General features: G+C 36.5%; 1 protein-coding gene across 14 annotated transcripts in view; it reads right to left on the bottom strand.

The window, feature by feature from the left end:
- The window catches only part of myo5a (myosin VA), a 99,270-nt gene that overhangs the window by 14,297 nt on the left and 62,559 nt on the right, over nucleotides 1-22,414 (bottom strand). For 3 of the 14 annotated variants that reach the window (XM_031899180.1, XM_031899181.1, XM_031899182.1), the window contains 15 exons: nucleotides 21,965-22,121; nucleotides 19,552-19,791; nucleotides 19,102-19,350; nucleotides 18,561-18,654; nucleotides 18,225-18,370; nucleotides 18,015-18,128; nucleotides 16,939-17,082; nucleotides 16,635-16,688; nucleotides 14,066-14,293; nucleotides 13,451-13,459; nucleotides 11,268-11,368; nucleotides 8,225-8,323; nucleotides 4,023-4,221; nucleotides 2,758-2,832; nucleotides 879-972 (listed from right to left, as the gene is read on the bottom strand). In XM_031899180.1, coding sequence (XP_031755040.1) covers nucleotides 879-972; nucleotides 2,758-2,832; nucleotides 4,023-4,221; nucleotides 8,225-8,323; nucleotides 11,268-11,368; nucleotides 13,451-13,459; nucleotides 14,066-14,293; nucleotides 16,635-16,688; nucleotides 16,939-17,082; nucleotides 18,015-18,128; nucleotides 18,225-18,370; nucleotides 18,561-18,654; nucleotides 19,102-19,350; nucleotides 19,552-19,791; nucleotides 21,965-22,121 — 2,003 coding nt within the window. The remainder of the gene's footprint in view (nucleotides 1-878; nucleotides 973-2,757; nucleotides 2,833-4,022; nucleotides 4,222-8,224; nucleotides 8,324-11,267; nucleotides 11,369-13,450; nucleotides 13,460-14,065; nucleotides 14,294-16,634; nucleotides 16,689-16,938; nucleotides 17,083-18,014; nucleotides 18,129-18,224; nucleotides 18,371-18,560; nucleotides 18,655-19,101; nucleotides 19,351-19,551; nucleotides 19,792-21,964; nucleotides 22,122-22,414) is intronic. The other 11 variants (XM_031899188.1, XM_031899191.1, XM_002936347.5 and 8 more) reach the window with 6 other exon arrangements.

Raw genomic sequence — 22,414 nt, 5'->3', positions numbered from 1 at the left:
TATATGATTTGGTAAAATTGGATTATGTAATCCATTATATTGGAGGGGCCCTTCCTATTCATGTTGCTGTGATTTTATGGATTATGGCATGATTTTAGTGGTTTGCAATGCATATTTGGTTAATAAATATATTATATATAACTATATACAAGCATGAATCATTCATGATTTTTACACTATTGTTCTATACCACTATATGGGGGGGGGGGGGGGGTCTTTTCATTTATGTCCGTTGTTCTATTTTCAAGTTTATATGCACTGAACCAAGCAATATTATTATAATGAATGAATCAAACATCTTCTGTACCACTGTACAAAAGAAGGGTGTATACATCAAACAGAGAAATTAAATTTGAATACCGACTACACAAGGTAAAGAGGATTTAGCTTACAGTTATTGTGGCAGCCCCCACTCATCCATAAATGCATAAATATAGAAGCAATGGTTAGTACTTCCAGCACTGGAGAACTAGTACAAGTAAGATAGAGAGAAAGAGACAGACAGGAGTGTGTGTCATGGAGCTTATTTTGTGAGCTCCACTGGGACAGGGATTGCCGTGAATGATGTATAATCTCTTAAAAGCACTTTCATATATGCTGGCATATATGAATAATAATAAATATAAGGAAGGGATTTTCTGGATAAACAATAAGCTAATCCTTTTACCTTACCTTCAATTTTAGGTGACACAAACACTGGCAATAAACATGTTACACTGCCCCAATAAATGTCTGTGAAGTCTAATAAAAAAGTTCAGTTTACACAAATAAAAAGGAAGTAGTATGCTTTATTCTCACGGTCACAGTTTACGGTTATTATTTCCATTTCATCTGAGACCACTAGTTTTACAATAACAGATTAAGACAGCTTTAATTACCTTCCAGCTCTCCAATTTTCTTGGCAAAGACTTTCAACTGCTTTTTCAGTTTGCGGACAGTCTTATCTTGCTTTTCAAGTTGCTCCATCAGATCCTGCAGGTAATAACAAATTTTTCATAAATAGGTGTTTTCCCCCCCAACATGCTAGGCCAATATAATCACAAAATGAAGGTGATGGTAAGAAACATGCAGAAAGCAGAGTTAGTTTAGGATATGGCTAGAAAGCTATGCAATATTGCCACCATGTGGCTATTAACTGTTGTGGATTAAAGTCTATACTTTGTCAGTGAAAGCAAAGTTGGCACCAAATTCAGTAAGGTGAAATGTTTATATCCAATGTGTAAACAATACTTTATGGAGAGACTCTCCCCAAAGATATTATATAAAGAAAAATATCAAGGTAAAGCAATTCAATTATCTAAAATGATTATGGCTCTGGATCTATAACAATTGGAGGAAGTTTGGTTTGTATTTTCTTATTCTGTATAATGCAAACCTACAAATAACTGGTTACATACAGTATACAGATATGAGATCTGTTATCCAGAATGCTTGTGTCCTGGGGTTTTTTTTTTTGAAGAAAAGGGGTCCTTCCATAATTTGGATCTTCATACTTTCTGTCTACTAAAAATCATTTAAACATTAATTCATCCCAATAGGATTATTTTACCTCCAATAAGGATTAATTGTATCTTAGGATCAAGTACAATGTACTTTTTATTAATACAGAGAAAAAGGAAATAATTGTAAAAGAAATTGAAGTTTTTTTTAATTAAAATAGTGTGTATGGGAGATGTCTTTCCTGTAATGCAGAGTTTTCTGGATAAAATATCACCTTACAAATTTGGCTGTTTTAAAAAAACATGGTTGTAGGTTTATATCAAAATAATAGGAAGTTGCGGCCTATGAAATAAAAACAGGAGTGGGATTATGGTAAATGTAACAAAATCATAGGGTTATGTTTTATGAGCCTGATTTGTCAGTGCAATTTGTTGTAATGTAGATGTGTTTGTAGTGTTTTTGCCTGGATCCATATGCGAGGAAGATGGAAATGAAATTGCAGGACAATATAGCATAATGAAATGCAAAGAACAGGCTGAGATCCACAGGTACGCCTGTATGACTTATTTATAGCTTCACTTGACTTCTAATACCTAAAAAAAAAATCAGAACCGTGGCAAAACCAATACTGAATGAAAGGCCATGGCAAAACCAATACTGAATGAAAGGCCATATAAACTTTCCTGGCTTATAACAGAAACACAGGCCTTTATCCTATGCTTCCATGAGAATGGTGTGCAGAGAGTGGTTGGCCTCTTTACTTACCTGCTGAAATGCATATTACATGGAATGTATTTTGCACATATGCTTTATACACTTACACAACTGAATTTTAAAATCAAGATTCTAGGACCAAAGAAGTGGCTTTGATGACCATTACTTTACAGAGAACACATCTACAGTGGACCTTTTCATCTACTGTAGTGTAGCCAAGTCTTGAATGGACAATTGTCATAGAAAGTATTTAATCCCCTCATTGAGTTCAGAAGGGGTAGCTGTGCATAACTGCTATGTGTTGTGCCAGATAACAGCTTCTATTAATGCTTGGAGTGCGAAAGCCATTGGGTTTAAATTCATCAGTGGCAGCTCTTCTGTTAGTACAGACGGAATTAGTAGGGAAAAGTGCTCAGGCATAGGCCTAATCATAGGGGGAAGACATGACTGGGTGCCACAAAAGCAGTGGGGTAAGGAAATATGGCAGCTGCATCACATAACCTATTTCAGAGACAGGCAGCCAGGCAATCTGATTCGCTGTTAGTTCTCAACTACAAATAGGTAACAGGACAACAGAAAACACAGGGCATCTGATTTACATACAATGATCCGTCTGTACAGGGAGATCCGGTACGATTGATACTTCATGGGTTCATCTGCATATAACTCCTCAAAAAACTGAAAAAACAGGCACAGTGGGAATTTCCCCCCTCACTGGGTAGTTCATAGAACAGGGTCATGAATTTCTATTTAAAAGACAGGTGCCAGGCACAGGCACCTTCCTCTCATTCATATATATTGGTTTAGTGCCAACAGGATAAATGCATGTTCTGCAACAGGTGTAATTGGTGTGTATACAGAGATGTGCTTGGCCCCACCTTTAGCTCAGTAATATGATGATTTAACACTGTCAGTATTCTCATATGGACAGCTTGATCAGTATATTTCAACAACAAAAAGGAAATTAATTGAATGGGTTTCAAAGACTGGACTTCCCTACTTTTATTTATATAATCAATCCATGGGGCATTCCTTAATTGTCACCATTTTATTCTTTACACTTGGCAAACTGTTAGTGTGTAGTGATGGGCAGGCATAAACCTGGCTGAGGGGCCCCCAATGCCCCCAGCAGTCCTCATAGATAAGGTACTTGTCAATCTACAAATGCCATTTATAGAGGGAAATGTAAATATAATATATGAGTCTCAATCTTCCAAGATATGGGAGGAGATAATCTTCCAACCCAGCCATAGAACCAGATGCATGGCTGCTTTCATTAATTGGGGATTGGAAAATAGAAATTTGAATGTCTGTATGTTTCTGTGAAAAAAGCTTAGGTAAAATCAGCAATATAATTATTCTTCCTAATAGTTTTAATCTAAACTTTGCATACACGTTACTAGGCTTCCCTCTTCTCATTCAGAATACCTAAACCTAAGTATCACTAAAAGGAAGGGTGTAACAACAATGCAGTTTTGTTTCAGGTCTAGTTACCCATAGTAACCAAATAGTTATTTTCTAAAGCAAATATCTGAAAGGCTCTTATGGGTCATAAGACTTGGAGCAAACAATATGCATTATTTATATTTCCCCTAAGGTGCAATATTTACTCAGGCTACACCAAGAGCCCTCTATACAATGCTAACTAATTCATTATGAACTTCCCAACTGCTAATTGCTTGCGCACTGCTTACGTGCATTTTTGTTTAGTATATAGGAATAAAAACCTGACACAGTAAATAAACTCAACAGCACTTGAATTAAAATAAACAACTGAACAGGATGGTACTGCAAGCTGTGTATTGTTTTTTGGGCAAAATCAATGAACATAAATTAGAATAGCTGCTTATGGTTATAAGTCTACATACCAAGTTCTCGTTGGTTAGCCTGGTGATTTCATGCTGCAAGCTGGCTTCGATTCGTGCTTCAGGTGGCAACTGGAGGTTCTGGGCTAAAAGTTGCTGCTGCCGGTTGTTCTCCTCTTTTAGAGCCTGGATCTCACCTCTGAGAGCTTCCACTTCATTCTCAAAGGCCTTTTTCTGTGATTGCAGCTGGGATTCCAAAACCCTGCAAAGCAGCAGCAAGGAAGCAGGCACCTGTCACTTACACTGAAAGCATGCCCAGCAATGCAAGCCAATAGCAAAGCTCAGTCTGTTACCCACCGCACAGGATCGGCTTCCCCTTTAGTATATAATACAGCATCTTTAGTAAGCCATTGTTAACACTGCAGTGTGTACTGTTTATTTAAGGGGCTTTTAGTATTTTAATCACAAAAATATATTTTTCAAATAAATATATTTTAGAAAGTAGTGTGAACAATCGAAAACAAAAATTATTAACCCAAGGCCCACAAGAGTCTGAAATTTTAAAGCTGCAAATTAAATCAGACAAATATCTTCCAGAATCTCTTAATTCCATATGCATAATACAAAAAGGCACAAACTTGCATGTAGTATTAGTGAACAAAACAGAAATTCTAACATGGGCAATGTAAGAAGGCTTGGCAAACAGACAAATGGATGATGGAATGATGGAATGGGTAATGGAATAAAGCGGCATGCAGCTGGACACAAGGGATGGAAAGTTTCTTGGTAGAGTACTAATGCCATATAGCAGTTATTTATTATTTTATAAAGACCAGATGTGTTAGGATGTGCAGGGGCATGCAAACTGGTGCTATCGAAGGAAACAACCTAGTTGATCAGCAGGAACCTAGACAGGCACCCTGTTATTCCTTGGTCTAGGTTAACACAATAGCCAGTCACACACATTAAATAGGTATATTAGTAATGTGGAAAAGCATTTGATTACAAGCAGCAGCGCCTGTGTCCCATACAGTTGTACTCAATAGTTTGGGTACCTCTGGTCTAATTATAGGTGTTGCTGATTTTGTTGAAGGTAGAAGAGTTTAACACAACCTCTGCAGGAACCGGCTTAAATATGAGACATTCCACTTCAATGAACAAATACTATTTACTATTTATTTGCTAAATTCAACAGACTGGAAAAAATATAAAAGTAGAAAATGCAGCATTGTCCCATGTCAGTAAATACTAAGGGGCACATTTACAAAAGCACGAACGCTCCGAGCGTATTTTCGCAGATTTTTTTGGGCGTCCGCACGACTTTTTCGTACGGCGCACGACTTTTTCGGACATTTGCACGAAAAAATCGGAAAGGTTTTACTGCTGTTTACAATTGTTCGGTATGAAAATTTTGTGACTTTTGGATCGCCAATACGATATTATCGTGACTAATACGATTTTTTCGTAAGCATTTTCGTGATATTTGCGATCTTCCGAAATTTTCATTTCCAATACGATTTTTTCCCATTCGTGATTCGGATTCGTGGATTAGTAAATGTGCCCCTAACAGTCCTTCTATTCTTGATTTAGGAATATTTAGCACTCTTCTTTGAAGAATGTTTCTAGTTTAGAAATACCCTTAATTGTCTGGTATGCACTATGCATTTAAGATATAGTCACAGATTTAGTGATCATTTTCAACTCTGGGGACTATGAAGGCCATTCTAAATCCTTAATCTTGCAGTTCAGTTCTTGAAGTAGTTTACTGTTGATTTGGAGGTATATTTTAAATCATTGTCTTGTTGGAATAACCAGCTTTCAGCTTATGTGCCATCATAGACAATAGCTGCCAAGAACTATTGATAGTAGTATTCATTCTTCCTACTACAAATGCCACTAATCATATTTCTCAAATGGGCCCACCTCTTGCTTGAAAATTTTAAAAGTGTTGTTTTCTTCTCCAAATGTTCTTTTAGTGAGTGTTGCCAAAGAGTTCAGTGTTTCTTTCATCAAGGTTGCTCTTTGATGCAGCAACACTCCATAGCGCACCATATTCTTATACCAACTACATCTACCTGGAGCTCCTTTGCAGTGATATGGGGGTTACCTGACCAGTCATGACTTCCCAATCTTTTTTTGATGTCAAGAGACATTTGTGTTGACTGCAAGCAGGAAGTATTCTTGTAGCCTTATTCTGTTTTGTAAGAGCCTAGAGAAACCATGTTTGATGATTTTAAGCACAACACTCTGAAAGTTTGCAGAGCATCAGAGAATTTAATCTTAGAATCATAAATGACATGTAAGGAAAAGTAGTGTCAGCAGATGCTCACATCCCACCCATTTATGCAGCACTACATATGCAGCCAGATGCAACTTTTTTGCGTTCTATTCCAGAAGGAGAATGGTACAATTGTGGGTACTTAATTATTGTACTTTTCGTTTTATGCCCCAGTTGTAAATGAGCCCCATAATGTTTTTATTTTTTCCAATCTGTTAAACAGTTAAAATTGTAAAATAGTAATTGCACACTCAGATTTGCAACAATATGTCAAGTTATTCCTGCAGAGGTCGTGTTGAGTATAAATAACTATACTTTAGTATTTTTTCAGCAAAAAGTGATATTTAAATTAGAATTTCATGCAGTGTAATTTTGTGTAAAAGTCAAATGCATGGCACAAACTATTTTCATGAAAAACATGCTCTGCTTATAAGTAAGGTTTATTTTCCAGTGATTTCCTTTACACGGATACCTTAAATTCTTATTTAAAAAAAGAAAATTGAAGGTAATTAGTGTGGGGCTGATCCATTCTTCACACTTTAAACATAACAGATATGAAGAAGGTATGGTCTAATGCAATGGTTCCCAAGACTATAGTGCTGGCAAAGGGGGCATAGCGCACTGCTTGTCCAGCCTGAGAGCCAGTTAAGATTTAAGGAGAATGCCTAGTTGCTCTTCTATACATGCTGGACACCATACATGGACTCCTGAAAAATTTTAAGGTCATTTGAGTATGGCAGAGCTTCAGCTTTACTAGCAGAGTTTGCATAGACTGCAAAACACCACCACCAAGAATCATACATATACTGTATGTTCCTTACATATATATATATATATATATATATATATATATATATATATATATATATATATATATACACATACATACATATATATATATATATATATATATATATTCTGGAATTGGAAAATAAACATTACTTACAGAATTGGGTTCTGTTTTAAGAAAATATATAGCAACATATAAAGAAAAACATGTAAAACAATATTACCAAGAATAAAATGTTATATGCTCAACAAAATGCATTCAATAAATAAGGCGTTCTACTGACGCACTGTTAAACCAGTAGCAACTCATGGACCCAAAAGACTCAGTAAATACTTTCCTTTACTAAAATAAAAGGCAACAAGGTTGTGTAAAATGAAACCAGTTACATAACTTCACAAATCACGCTATGAGAATCATCAGACACATTTAATTTGGTACAGAAACACTAAGATCTCCACTAAGCTGGAACATCCATCGCTTTTGTAGCTGGCACATCATGAAAATGCCAATAATTGTTATAAATAGTTTCCAGCTAAAGCAAATCGGAACGGTACTGTTTATGGCAAAAATGTCCCATTCTCACCTATGTATTTCCCAGTAAGGATTGTAATCATACATTCATGATCTCATTCATCCTACAGGTTACACAACGTTGTGTATATGTTAATATTGTCCATTTTAGTCTTTTGTTACATCTGCCATAATCTGTACCCACCACAGAAGGAATGAACTGAAGCTAGCTTGCTAGCCATTGTTTTGATTGAGGGGTCCACTGCCAACATTGGATAGAAATGTCACTCAGTGAGGGATTCCAATACTCCTATTTTCTTTTACACTACTGGTATTGAGCCGCGATATTCGTATACTTTTGTTATAGCAAAGATTTTCGTGGCTGAAGAGCTGGACATCTAACAATTTGTAATTACCTGGCACACATTAACCCCACTGGAGATATATATATATATATATGTTGAGATTTTAGTGATTCTGCAACAAACAACACACTATATACCAAGGTAGAGAACTGCTTTTCCTTTTAACTGGTTTATTTCCATATAAATCTGGAGTTCCCTAAACAAGCTATGGCTGCTACAGATGGCCAGAAAAGGGGCCCATTAGTATCGCAAAAGCATCCAGCATTGTTAGTACTGTGCAAAATTCCGACACAAAAATCCCCAATTTGACAAGTCTGGTAACCTGTTGGCCTGTTTTAACCCATCATAAACCAGCCACAGCTCTCCGTCCTCATTTAGGGCTTGGTAGTCTGGAGGCAGGTTTCTTTCAATAGTTTCAAGACTTACAAAGGGAAAAGAAAAAGCAAAACACAAATGGGATTTTGGAAAATTAAAATGAAAAAAAAAAAAATATTGATAAAGAAAGATGATCACAACTGACTTATGAGAAAAAGATCAATATACACATTTATAAACTGTATATAAATACACATGTATGCACAAATACAAGGAAATTATTTTCCATTTGGATAACATATGCTGAATTTGAAAAGGGAGACTGCATAAATAAATGGCCCAATATGGAATGCCATAATTTAACTCAAGACTTGAACCTGTCACAGTACATTCCACAATGTGGCTCAGTATTTTGCCGGATCAAAGGTACAATTGCAATACTTCAATAGACAGACAGACAGATAGATGGCAGGACAATGTCCCAAACATATAGCCAAAGTTAACTTGGAGTGGCTGAAGAAAGATCAGTTCCCTACAACAGCCCAGTCACAGCCGTAGCTAGCCCAATTAAGAATCCATGGCACTATTTGAAGTTGAGGTGCAATAGTGCCATCTGACTACCTGGAACAACCAAGGGCAAATCTGGGAAATCACTTCCCGGCAGTGTGAAAAGCTGCACATTAAGATGTTATTGCTACAAAAGATGATTCTATGACATATGAATGTGTGGGGAATGAACACTTGTGCAAATAAGCATATTTCAGGTTTTTCTGCAGACTTTTTTTTTTTGCTAACATAAAGGGGCCTTTAGTCAGTATTTATTTAACAAAAAGGTCAATAGAAGTCAATGGGAATTGTCTATAACAACTATATTTATTTATTTTCCAAGTTCTTTAACACGTTTGAGCTTTTTAGCCCCATTGAAAATTAACTGAATAATGTGACTCTTGCGGGCAGGCAACTTTTTTTCTGCAAAAAAATGCATGCGGGAATATTCTGTCATATTAACAATGTCATAAATAAGCTAGCTTTCAAGAAAAAAAGCCACATGATTTTGTCACTTTTTTTCCACTAGGTGGCACTCAAGATAAATCAGAATCCAGCCCACAGCATTATTTTCACTCTCCTCTAAGGCTAATGCCACACCACACGTATGGCGTATATTTATATAGCTCTGGTGCGAGACTTTGCATTCTCTCGTGTTTTTATGCGGATTTCGGCTACATGTGCCTGCACCCAAGCATATTCCATTTATTCAGGCCTGCGTGATTTGAATTAGGTGAGCCCTTTTCCGCTTACACCACTTCTCCTCCTTCTACACTTGGTGGTGATCTATGGGTGTTTAAACTCATCTTTGGCATTGTATCATTTGTACTGTACTTTGACACTTTGTTTCTTCTCAATATCATGGTAATTTGTCTCTGTACATTTGCTACATTGTACTGATTATTATATTGCTGAGCCCGTCTAGTTAATCCTACATATTTGAATACGGTTAAAAAGGAGTATGCTTCTAAATATCTACTTTTATTTGTGACCTATTTTTTGCACTAATTACTATTCTTTATATATTTTATCTATCTCAGTTTTACTTTTATATTTTACATGTCATGTTTCTGCACGGTGTTTCACTGTTCACTTATGACGTCATGCCTGTGCTCCCACGGTTCCTTTCCCGCCACCTAAGCTTTATTAAGCGTGTGTTTGATGTTGTTTAATCACTTTGAGAAAGGCCCTGGTCAGGCCGAACCCAGTTTTTGTCTCGGGTGCAGGGTAAATGATTCAAATATCCAAAAAAAAGACCAGCAACACAAAGTTTATTTTTAAAAAAATCATGCGCTTTTTAACACACAATTGAACAGCCAACGTTACGTTTCGGTGTATATATATATTATAGGTTTTCTTATTTCTTGCATTAGACAAGAAATTGACAGTAAGTCTCATTCCAACAAGCATGTATATACAGAGAGTTACTTAGTGGGCTGGCCATTTCTATTTCTAAGTAGCTTGTATGAACTAGGAAGTTGGAATGTGATTAACTTTCACTTTCAGCTTTTGCCCGAAATAGAAAGGTTCTAGGGCAAGAAATAAAAGACACCATAGACTTTTCTTAAAACAAGCCCAGGCCCTATTCATAAGCTCATATTGAAAAAGGGGGTTATACTGCCCCTTCAAGTTCATAGTGTGATCTGAAGGAGTCAGTGGCAGAAGAAATGCAGATAAAAGAGACTTAGCTACAGTATTCACAGATATCTAGGCCAGACCATCCAACAAAACAAATAGTTTTTTTTTATCACAATAGTCACGTTCTTCTATTCCCATCTCTGAAAAGCAATTCAGTATGGGCCTTATTTACAAGGGGTGTAGGGTGTCATTCTGAATGTGTGTGACTACTAAAAAAATAACTTTATAGGGAGTAAAGACTCTCAGCAAAAGTTATCTTATATAACAATAATGGTGCAAATAAATCAAATATCAAATCAGGGAGTACTGAAAGCTTTTCAGAAGGTTAATATTGAGTTTATCAAACCCTTCCTGCCTCTAATGAAACTTTCAAATAAACTCAGATTTATACAAAAAGATCCTGCTTAGATCAGTTGAACACTAATAAATGGACAATAATAAATCTGCTTCTAGGTCACTGGGCAGCAAACAATTACATCAGGCATTACAAGAGCTTAGCCCTTTAATATCAATCGAAAAAGAGCTATAAATACCTTGGTGGACCAGGGCTGGATCCTTACATTTCTAATGAACAGATGCTGACTAACATCACAAGGCCTCTTTACCAGACACCGCATTGGCCTTGCTGTTTTATAGATTATTGAGTAATGGTCTAAGAATTTGTACCCAAAGGTTTTCAGTAATTGTTGTACTCCCTTCAGTTACAAACTCCTCTCTTTTATTCAGTATATTAACTAATAAAACAACATCAATAAGCATTTTGTACAGATTCCTTAGAAGATTTATTTCAAGATAAAACAAACCAGCTATATATATTTTTTATGTCTATTATTGTATTGTTTGTGCTAACAAAGGGTTTGACATACCTATTTGTCTCCTTCATGCCAGTGTAGGCCTGAGCAATTTCCCTTTTATCCTTCATCTTCTGTACATCCTCAGAGAGGACCATGGAATCGGTCATTGTGTCCTACAAGAAAGAGAACCTCAAACTTATGTTTGTTCTTTAGCTACAATCATGATGTATAAGTGGTCAGGCTTTTCCTGCTGTTACAAACACGTTCTCCTAATACAAAAGCTGTAGTACTTATTAAACCAAGTAGGCCAAAGTGCAGTCTCCATGTCCAGGAAGAATGGAATATGGCAGTTATTTCTAGTACAGGTATGGGGCCCATGATCCGGAAACCAGTTATACAGAAAGCTCCAACTTACAAAAAGGTCATCTCCCATAGACTTCATTAAAATCAATTCTAGTTTCTAAAATGATTTCCTTTTTCTCTGTGATAATAAAACAGAACCTTGTACTTGGCCCTAAGTAAGATGTCATTAATGATTACTTGAAGGCATAACAATCCTATTGGGTTTATTTAATGTTTAAATTATTTTTTTTATTAAACGTAAGGTATGTTGATCCAAATTTCGTAAAGACAGAAGACCCCTTATCCAGAAAGAAAATTTCTTAAAATTTAATAAAAAACCGTAACATTCTTTTATTTTATTTTTTTCTAGATCAAGATCTAGAATTAAGAAAGAAAAAAAAAAGATTCAAAGAATGTTTTTTGATTAAATTTAAAAAAAAAAATTCTAATTTTTGAAATGATTCCCTTTTCCTCTGCAATAATAAAACAGTACTTGATCCCAGTTAAAGGAGACATATTGGATAAATAGAAAAAAACTCTAATTTTGTAGACAATTGTGAATAATATATGGTGCTGGTTTCACTTTGGTCTAAACATTAATCCTATCTGTAACAATGGCCCCTTTATTGGAGCTCCTTATAGATCCTATCACTTCTCTGTCCCTGTTTCAAATGAAGGGTGGGTGTGTCCTAACAGTCCCTGCCAGAAGCACAGTAGGAGGTGAGAGCCAATCACAGCCTTGTACTCACTCAAGTAAAGACAGGCTTCAGTTCCCTATCAGGTCAGCCTAGCTGCCGATTGGTTCCTATCCTACAGTGCAGTGTGCAGAATTCAGCCAGCAGGAAGTTGAACAGATGGGCGGGGCTAGTGGGGTTTTGGTGAAATTTCTCAATAAATCAGTCCGAAACACAACTTTTTTAAGCACAATCCTTCTATATTTAGAGGAGTATAATTCACTGGTACATTCATAATTTTTATATGATATTTTTAAGATATAGTTAATTCTTATTGGAAGGCAAAACAATCCTATTGAGTTTATTTAATGTTTAAAATGGTTTTAAATAAAACGTAAGACATGTTGATCCAAACCACCTTAAGAGCCCTTATCTAGAAAACCCCAGGTTCCGAGCATTCTGTATAACAGATTCCATACCTGTAATAAAATAACTGAATTTCCCTGAATTCTATGAAAATACTGCTTTTAACAATACTTGCAAATCTGATTACTTTGCAGCTCATTTTAAATAATCTTTATTGGGTAAGTATGTAATTGGCCCAGATTAATAGGGCAGTCACTTGTTGATTCTGGCTAGATTCTACCATTAATTTTTTACAGATGAGCAGTATAGAAGCTGTATTAATTAAGAGAGCCAGTGACTTTGCTTACTGAGCTGCTTCTGGGAAGCATGAGTGCAGAAAAATACAACAAATTGAATTTTAAAACATACATTTTAAAAAGTAGTAAGTAAATCCGTGCAACTGAGAAAAGTCATCTAAAATGTAATCCTCCATTTTTGGCAATCCAGAAGCAAAGTTGATCAACAGTATTCCTTTCCCCTTGGTAATGTTACATCTTTACATTTACATAGGGCCTGCGATTAATTATACAACAGCTTGCACAGTCAATGGAATAGTTCAGTCATTTCAGCAGACATGAGCGACATAAGATTAGAAAGAGAACAGAGGGTGCTGACAAGACAACAGAAATGGCCTGCATGAGTACTTTTTAGTGTTAAGGGCATTAAAAGTAGTTGACATGATAACTCAGCATGTGGGTATGCTAATGCTGTTAATGTCTGTGCATGCAATTCAGATATCAGTGTTTCTTCAGGTTGTGCTGATGCAGGGTGAATTGCCATGGGGAGCTAAAACAAATCTATTGCTCATCATGCAGCGACAATGCAGATGCTTACCTTGTCATCCTACATAATCAATGGGGGAGCCAATGAAAAAGGAAAAACATTTGTCAGAGCAAGCACTGTACACCAACAATCACATGTACATCTTAGATTAAAACAGTTCAGGTCTGAAAAATGTATATCAGGGTCTTCTAATCTGGGCTGTTTCACTTATGCTGTCACATTAGTGCATGGAGCCTATTTACGGAGTATACAAAATGTATATGCATATTTAAAAAGCATTAAAATAGAGCTTTCCACAGTACAGCAAAGGGACTTTCCCAGCTCTCTTTTTATTTGTATTGGTTTGGTTGAACTTCCACTTTTTTCATTGAAAAATATGTTCCTAAAAACCGAATACAAAAGAAATGAGAGCTGTGAACTGCAGTAAGAACCCTTTGATAAATATGGCCCTAAAAGAGTGACGAGATAAAAACAAAAAACAAACAAAATGGCATGTGCAACCTTCACAAAACAAACTCACTGACCTAAGCAAAGACATAACTGTTAATTCAGTGAGTGTCTCCCATATATCAGTTGCTATAAAATACCAGTTCTTATGATTTTGCCCTGATAAAATTAGAGCATATTAACTAAATGTCATGGACACTGTGCAATAAAATGCCTCACCTTGTGTGGAATGGCTTCCATTTGGCTCACCAACTGGGACCTCAGTATAAGGACTTCTTCCTTGCGTACTTCAAGTTCCTCACTTACTGACGTCATCTGCTCCAAGAGAACTTTATAGACAGTTCCACCAGGGCCTGTAGCATCTGGGGAGGCTTTCTCAGTGATTGCCCTTCGCAGCTCATTTAACTCATTCTTAAGTTTTTTATTTTCAGATTCCAGTTCTTGACGCTTAAGAAAGAGAATGTATTTATTAATCAAAGCTAAAAAGAAAAAATACAACCCAACAGGTTTTTACTATTGTTATAAAGCTACTACCCACACAAAGAGCATTAGATACCACAAATTGACTCACCTTCATTAAAGGAACAGTAACACCAAAAAATGAAAGTGTATAAAAGTAACTAAAATATAATGTGCTGCTGCCCTGCACTGGTAAAAGTTGTGTGTTTACTTCAGAAAGTCTACTATAATTTATATAAATAAGCTGCTGTGTAGCCATGGGGGCAGCCATTCAAAGGAGAAAAGGCACAGGCACATAGCAGATAACAGATAAAACACTATTGTATTCTACAGAATTTATCTGTTATCTGCTATGTAACCTGTGCCTTTTCTCCTTTTTTCCAGCTTGAATGGCTGCCCCCGTAGCTACACAGCAGCTTATTATATAAATTATAGTAGTGTTACTGTAGCAAACACCAGTTTTACCAGTGCAGGGCAACAGTGCATTATATTTTTATTACTTTAAAGCTCTTTCATTTTTTGGTATGTCTGTTCCTTTAAACAGACATACCAGTGCATAACAACTGCATTTAGCTACTATACACAAGCTGGGAACCCCCCAAATAGCCAATGAAATTCCAGCTGCACCTACAAAGCTACCTGACACAACCTTCCATTTTATTTGAAGTAATATTTATTTCTAGACAGAGAAATGCAGACCTTGAAAAGAACAAGACTGCAGATACTCAGGGGCTAAGGTTGCTTACATTTACCCTGCTGCTGATGCTCCCAAAAGATATAATTTGACAGATACCATAGCCTAGGTAAGGTGTAGCATATCTACTAATAATGAACAGGGAGTAAAATAATGTGTCTGGAATATATTAAAAAGCAAATGTAACAAAAAAATAACACACGGCAATTGCTATTGCATTACACCAAAGGTGACAGAAATGGAAATAAGTAGTATAGTGTAGTAAAGGAAAACAGTGACAATAAAAATAGGAATATAAAAATATTAACAAAACATAAAAATAAAAAATGAGGACCAACTGAAATGTTGTTAAGAATGAGTCAATCAAGAACATGTTTTTAAGTTAATGACCCTCTCGTTTTAGTAGTCTTAAATGTGCTGTTGAAATTCCATTGGCTGCTTCTGTACAAATTCAAGAAGTGGTGTGGATAGGGTTTTTGATGGAAAATAGTAAGATCAGTTACACTTAATCTGAAAGACTTGCTTTCATTTACTACACTGCTGCCTGGGAAAGTCTTCAGGGGTAATTTACCAAGACTGAGGAAAACAGTACTAAAGCACTAAGGCATGTGCACTTTTTACCTTGGTCTGGCTGCATTCTGCACCCCACACCAGTCAAAAAATCTAGCACAAGGTCTAGAGCACAGCATCATGGGAAGCAGGACAGCCCTGTCCTCATCACCTGCCATAGTGCTGCCAGTATGACATGGCCCCGTAGTAGTCTACGTCCTCTGCTGCTTGTTCATGCAGTCAGTCAGACGTGCAAGTTAGAGGATAAGCAGGGGTTGCCTCTCATAAATACAGTGCTGTACAATGCAATAAATAATCTTTACTGTCAGCAAAATCTGCAGGTATTGACAGATTAATTTAGCTATAAAAAAAGGCTAAAATAACACAACACCATTAAGGTGTGCACAAAAACCACAACAGGATTAATAAGAAATGGCAGTATTCTTTGGGTGTGCACATGTTTTGGACAATTAATGTGTTATTGAAATTCTTAATGCCAGAGTGTGCATTGTACACCATTTTAATATCTTTGTATTGTAGATTGTATGTATAGGTAATGTACTCACAGATTTAATTTCAAGTGTAAGCTTATCTTAGCCTGATACTGAAACTGATCCTTGCAAGGCTACAGAGGGTTCCAGTGGGTCATATTTGCTGTTCACTACTAAAATACAGCATATGTGATTTCCCAGACCTATCAGTGTTTTTCCACTGGCTCAGTATGGTTTGTACTTCCCTGCCCTTGGAAATTTCTGAAACACACAGAGCCAGTGGGGGGACACTGATAGCTCAGAAAGAAACAAAATGTTGGTGTGTACGTGGTGTACTGCTTATGTTGCCTCCTGGTGCTTTCAGGGTCTCTCCCCTGGTCTCCCAAAGTCTGCCAATTCCACACTGAACTATGAAAAGTTTGCAGAGAGACAGTAAAATGGCTGTATGAGGGCAAGCACTCTTATTTGCAGGGTAGGCACACATTCACACAGATACCGAAATCCTTTATATAAATATTCTGAAAATTGTCAACATTTTCTCTGCATTCCACAATAGCAGTTTGGTTTAAGAGGCTTTTTCATTTATTTTAGTTACCTTGAGTGATTCATATTCCAGTTCTGTACCTCTAGTTGGAGTCTTTGCCTCCTCCTAATTAAAAGCAAAAAAATATTTGTGCCAATCAATAAACACACTTTACAAAGCATACAGGATTAACAAGAATACAGGCAGCTCTGTCTGCTGTATACTAAATGGCCAGTGGGAGTGATACAGCAGCAGATCTTGCTGATTGGCTAACCATGATACTGAATTGATAGTAATCCATTTAAAAAACATAATATCAATATATTATACTTGCAATATAAGCAGTCTCTATCACTTTACACACTTCTCATCGTACCATTATTTTGGCTCGGATTATCTGCTCCTCCTTCTTATCCAAATCATCTTGCATTACTTGCTTTTCCTGCTCAAGTTCCTTTACCCGTTTCTGAAGCTTAAGGAACAGGGACATGTCCAGCGGAGTTTTTCTGTCAGCAGGCTCCTGAAACACATTGTATTTGATGGTGAAAATACATGGAAAGCTTTTACTGCACTGCAGTATATGAACTATAGTACAGTCAGATATGGTAGTTACACTTTTTGGGGTCTGTTTATTACAGAATAACATTTTATCACAGGAAATATTCTGCTAATATAAATATATATACATTTAATTCAAACTGCTTATATACATATTTTTGCAAAAGAAATGACGCCATGCTTCAGTTATAAGAAATATAATACTATGTAGTCAGTACAGTAGGTACATTTTGGTTGTTGATAACATAGCTCTGCCATAATGCTATGCACCCCAGAGGATTTAGAGGATAACTGCACACCAACTATAGAGCATTCATGATGATGAGAAACATTTTTAAATTAATGCACAAAAAAAAAAAGGTGTTCCCTATGCTTGGGCCCCAGGGAAACTTTTTTTAAATAATAACCAGTTCACCTTCTTCTGCTCCATATTTAATTTACAACTTACACAAGGGGTCCAAGGCATTTCACTCATCATGGTGCTTATAAGGGTCTGACTGGTTTCATTTACCTATTCCATTGAGCAATGGATGGGAGCAAGGCCAAGGTTACAAGTGGTCTTATTGGAGATCCACATTATAAATATTTCAGGGTGCTTTAGATCCATAATACTCTCATGGATCAGTCAATAAAATTAAAGAACTAAGAGGCCCAGAACTTGTCAAAACAATGTATCCTATATTTTTTTTTATCTGAAGCCTTGTCAAAGTAAAGCATTACCCCAGAGAAATAAAAAGTAGTCCATTAGCTCCTTTTTTTCTCTGTTCTGTGTGCTGACAAGCTGACAAGACACCACTGATCCACATTAAATGGCCTCACAATCACATTTTCTCTGCACATAACACTGGAACCAGTAGAATATTGGTCAGGAACATGATTTGGCCCTAGTCTCACCTCATTTCGATATGGGTAATCTTCTGACTCTGTGATCTCTGAACTAAAAGTGTATTCTGATTCATTGCTGCTATGAGTAGAGTCTGTGCGCTTGTGTCCTGGCTTTGGAGGACTCTGTAATTAGAAACCCATGACAAGATAAATGGTTTCATATCAGCAAGTGGTTTTACCGTTGTAGGTCCATTTACACAGTCACAAAAGTAAACGCACCATGGTATTAATTTCATCTTTAAGGTCATCATATCGCTCCTCCAGGCGGCTGTACTCGTTTAGGAGATTCTGGTACCTCAGTCGTTCATCATTCAGCTCAAGCTCCAACTGCTTTGTTTCTTCTATAATTTTCTTTTCCATATCCTCTATAATAAGGCAAACACAATGCTTAAAAACACTGCCTTTAGCCTTTTAACTAAAACACTATACTATTCATTTCACCATCCTAGACATATCTACAATTTCTACTTTATTCCCAGAAATGCACTTTTAATGAAGTCATTTCATGCAAAACAACTGGGACTTCACCTAGAAGACACTTTTTAGACACCATACCTGTCATTTTTTTTGCCTGCTCCTGGATTAAAAGATTCAGTTCCTCTTTCTCAGCTTTCAGCAAAGCATTCTGTTCTCTCAGCTCAGCAACCAGCTACAAAGCAATAGCAAATGTCAGGTGGTTTCAGCTAATAATGGAATTCAGAAACTAAAAAAAAAAAGGTGGCCTTTAGATTCTGTTGCCACTGCTTAATAGGTATTGTTGGAGTTACCAAACTTTGAAAGGATTGCTAGGGAACAAATAACTGATACTCCCACAGGTAGTGCGTGTTCTGGCCCAATTTAATAAGGTCTCCATCATGAGAAAACAAGCATTATCACAATTCGAAAGTATTTTTAATGCCTTCCTTTGAAAATGTATTGCAAAGAGAGACAAATCATTTGACATACATCACCAATCTTTGGGTAATGGGCTGAAGTAACTGTAATACTGTATGCTATAATTGTTAAACATATAAGCTGACTGCAGTAGCACAATCCTTAAAGGAGTCATTTAATTTTTATTTCATGCAGTGGCACTAAGTATCTTATCAGTTCCTACCTTTTCAGTCTCGGTCTGGTACTTCTCTGCCCGTTCCTCAATCTTGTTCTTTTCCGTCTGTGTTTGCTGCAGCTCTTTCCTAAGCCTGGCAAGCTCGTCCTGCAAGCTGACCATCCTGTTTGCTGCATTTTTGGCCTCCTCTTCAAAATGGCGCAGTCTGTCGACGTCGCTTCTCAGCTTATCTTTTTCAGTATTGTACGTGACCTCCAGGTGTGTTAGCCTCTCCAGCAAGGATTTGTTGTCTTTATTCTGTAAATATACAGAGGAGTCAGAGACCACAAAGACTTCCTTTGTAAAATGGTATTTTTAGTTTTACGTAAATATATTTTAGCCTGAAATTGTAGATCAGCCATATTTCAAACTCATTTAAAAATAGTTGTCAAATTATAGGTTAGTTGAGCATGTATGTGTTCTGCTGATGTTCACAAGAACATATAAATGATATAGTACCTGCTCATCAACTTTACGCTGCAACTGCATGATCTTGTTTTCCATCCCATTGTTGAGTTTCTTGTAGTGTTCCACTGAGCGTGCCTCTATCTTTAACTTCTTCAGCTCCCTTTTGGCCATCATCCTGCGGTAACAACACTGCAGGTACACAATAGCACTCAAATTTCTCTTATAAGTGACACGGGCTAACCAGCCGCGCACATGCTTCTGGATGATGGTAGCTTTGTGTGCTCTAAGCATCTGCAAAGAGAAACAATACATTAATAGAGTTAAAGGATTTATTTACTAATGACAATTAGAATTCAGTATACTGAACAAAAATGTGATTTGCCTTTTTAACACTTATTTGAAACTACATATATCTGTGTTCTGTACTAAAAGCATAATGTTTCTAAACTATGGCCAACTGCATCTAAAGCTGGCCATGCATGTTCAGATTTTAGTTGTTGTATGACAAACATTTGGATATTGATTGTACATTTTAATGCAACAACATCAAACTAACCAGTCAGCTTTTAACTTTAGGATTAAAGTTGGAAAAATAACAAATTAGACAATGTTCTGGCCATGTATTAACAGACAAAAATTGTAGCAGCTGCTATAGTACTGGTAACAGCACCAGAAAAAGGACAACATTAAAAATATAACAATATGTATTATTGCTATCCAACAGAAATGTTCTAACCTGTCTGATCAACTAAACGACCAATCACCATGGTACAATTATTCAAAACCCCCACACAGGGCCCAAAAATCTTGTGAAACTTACTTGTTTTGTACTATTATATCATCGCATTTATGGCCAGCTTTAGAGACATATAGGGTTATGCAATGAAAGGCACTAAGTTTGCCCAAGAGCAGTAACACATAGTAACCAATGAGATTTAGAGATGACCTGTAAATGCTACCTACTGATTGTTTGCTATGGGTTTATGCTCCTGGGTAAACTTAGTGCCTTTTATTACATAAACCCAATAGTTGCCAGTACAATATTACCGATATACAATATATTAGGTTACAAATTTTACTTGGAGTATTTGGAAAGGACAACATTGCAAATCTCGATTTGAGAGAAAAATCTTGAATTAATATGTGATTGATAATATAGAGATAATGTGTTTCATTTGTAATTGATAGTCACCACTATGAAAGGCATTGGTGTTCTTGATACAAAGCACTGTAAGGATGTAGGAAGGAGCACTTTCAGAATGTCTTCAAAGGATTTAAAAAAAAAATGGGAAATAAAAGTTATAGAAAAGTACTTAATGGGTGAGGTCACTGTTCTTTACAGTAGGCACATTGAGCAAAAAAGGCTAGTTGTGCTGATTATGCTAGCAAGTGCAGTTGCAGCAGGGCGACCATACCAGTGCTACTACTATTTATAGTAGGTTTTCAGTTGTGATTTGAAATAAAAATGTCAACTTACTTTAACCTAAGTGGATTTAGTTGCACATTTGGGAAATGTACAATGGAGTCTTAGCTGCACTGTACATCCTAATCATGAGGACAAACCATTTATAGAAGTGCACAGCCTCTATGACTTCATTAAAAATTGTACCTTCCCCTATCATTGTGGCAGCAGGTAAGAGAGGGTAATAAAAGACTAGGATAGGGAATAATGTTTTTATATTTTTAAATAAACACAGCACTGATTATATAGATAATTGTCTTTAAAGGGGAACTATTGTGAAAATTAAAAATAGAACATTTTAAATATAATCTGTGCCATTTCTGAAATAATCAAGTTACTCTTCACTATCCCCCTCTCATCAACCTGTCTTTCTTCATTCTCCCTTCATGCAGAAGTTGGGGTCAGATTTTGATTGGTCTAATACATCGTATATGGGCTTCCTTTCCTAGCTAACCCAAATCACTAACTCCAGCACATATAAAATAACCGACTTCGGTACAAATCCTGCATGTAGAGAAACAGAATTTCTGCAAAAGCCAGTTATTTTGAAAGAGTGAGCTCTAATACTTCTAGGCAAAGGGCGCAATCCCCCCCAAAGGATGTATTAGAGCTAACTGTCGATCCAAACCTGACTCCAACTACTGCATGAAGAGAAAATGAAGAGATAGATTCCCATTAAGGCCAGAAAGAGTGTCAGGGTCATGGGGCAGATTTATTATAAAAATCGGAATAGCTTTTTTATGCATTTTATTTCTTAAAGTGGCTTCCGCCCAAACTTACCTACACAAGGTCTAAAGCAGTGTAAAATAACGGTATCAAACCTGGGGTTTGGACAGTGTAAAATAAAACCCACCTCGATACATTTGCCTTTTATTTTACTCAGCCTTTTTACCGTTTTTTCTGTGAATTTTATTTACACAGCCTCATTAATATGCCTATATATGACTGAGTTTAGGTGGGTTTTACGGGAGTCATTTTTACTATATTTGAATAATCTCTTACCCCCTGAAATCTCTTCCTGGCTGCATAACCACGCATATACGACTGGAGAGCAAGGGTAATGGACTGCATATGACGGTACTTTTGCCGAACGACATACATCCTTTGGAATTTCTGGATAATAATCGCGGCCTGTGTTCTACGCAGAAACTGTGCATAACTGAATACATAAAGTAAGAAAGAAATAAGCAGAATTGTAATAAATAAAAACATGCCAATAACTGAAAAAAAGACTCATACTAATAGCTGCTGTTGCCAAAGTCAACAATTACCTGCTCATTCAGTTTGAAATGTGTTGGTTTTCCTTGGCTGCTTGTTTGTGTTGTAAATAACAGACCCAGTCCTATATTTTCTAATTCAGCTGATGTAAGGTATAAGTTAATAGTGTATATAACGGTTTTCTCCTATGGGACTCAAAAAACTTTATAGCAAGCAAGGCCCCCACTATTAGGT

This window comes from Xenopus tropicalis, chromosome 3 (genome assembly GCF_000004195.4).
Source record: "Xenopus tropicalis strain Nigerian chromosome 3, UCB_Xtro_10.0, whole genome shotgun sequence".
Lineage (NCBI taxonomy): Eukaryota > Metazoa > Chordata > Amphibia > Anura > Pipidae > Xenopus > Xenopus tropicalis.
Note: the sequence above shows the minus strand (reverse complement) of the source record. Positions and strands in the feature narration are given on the sequence as shown.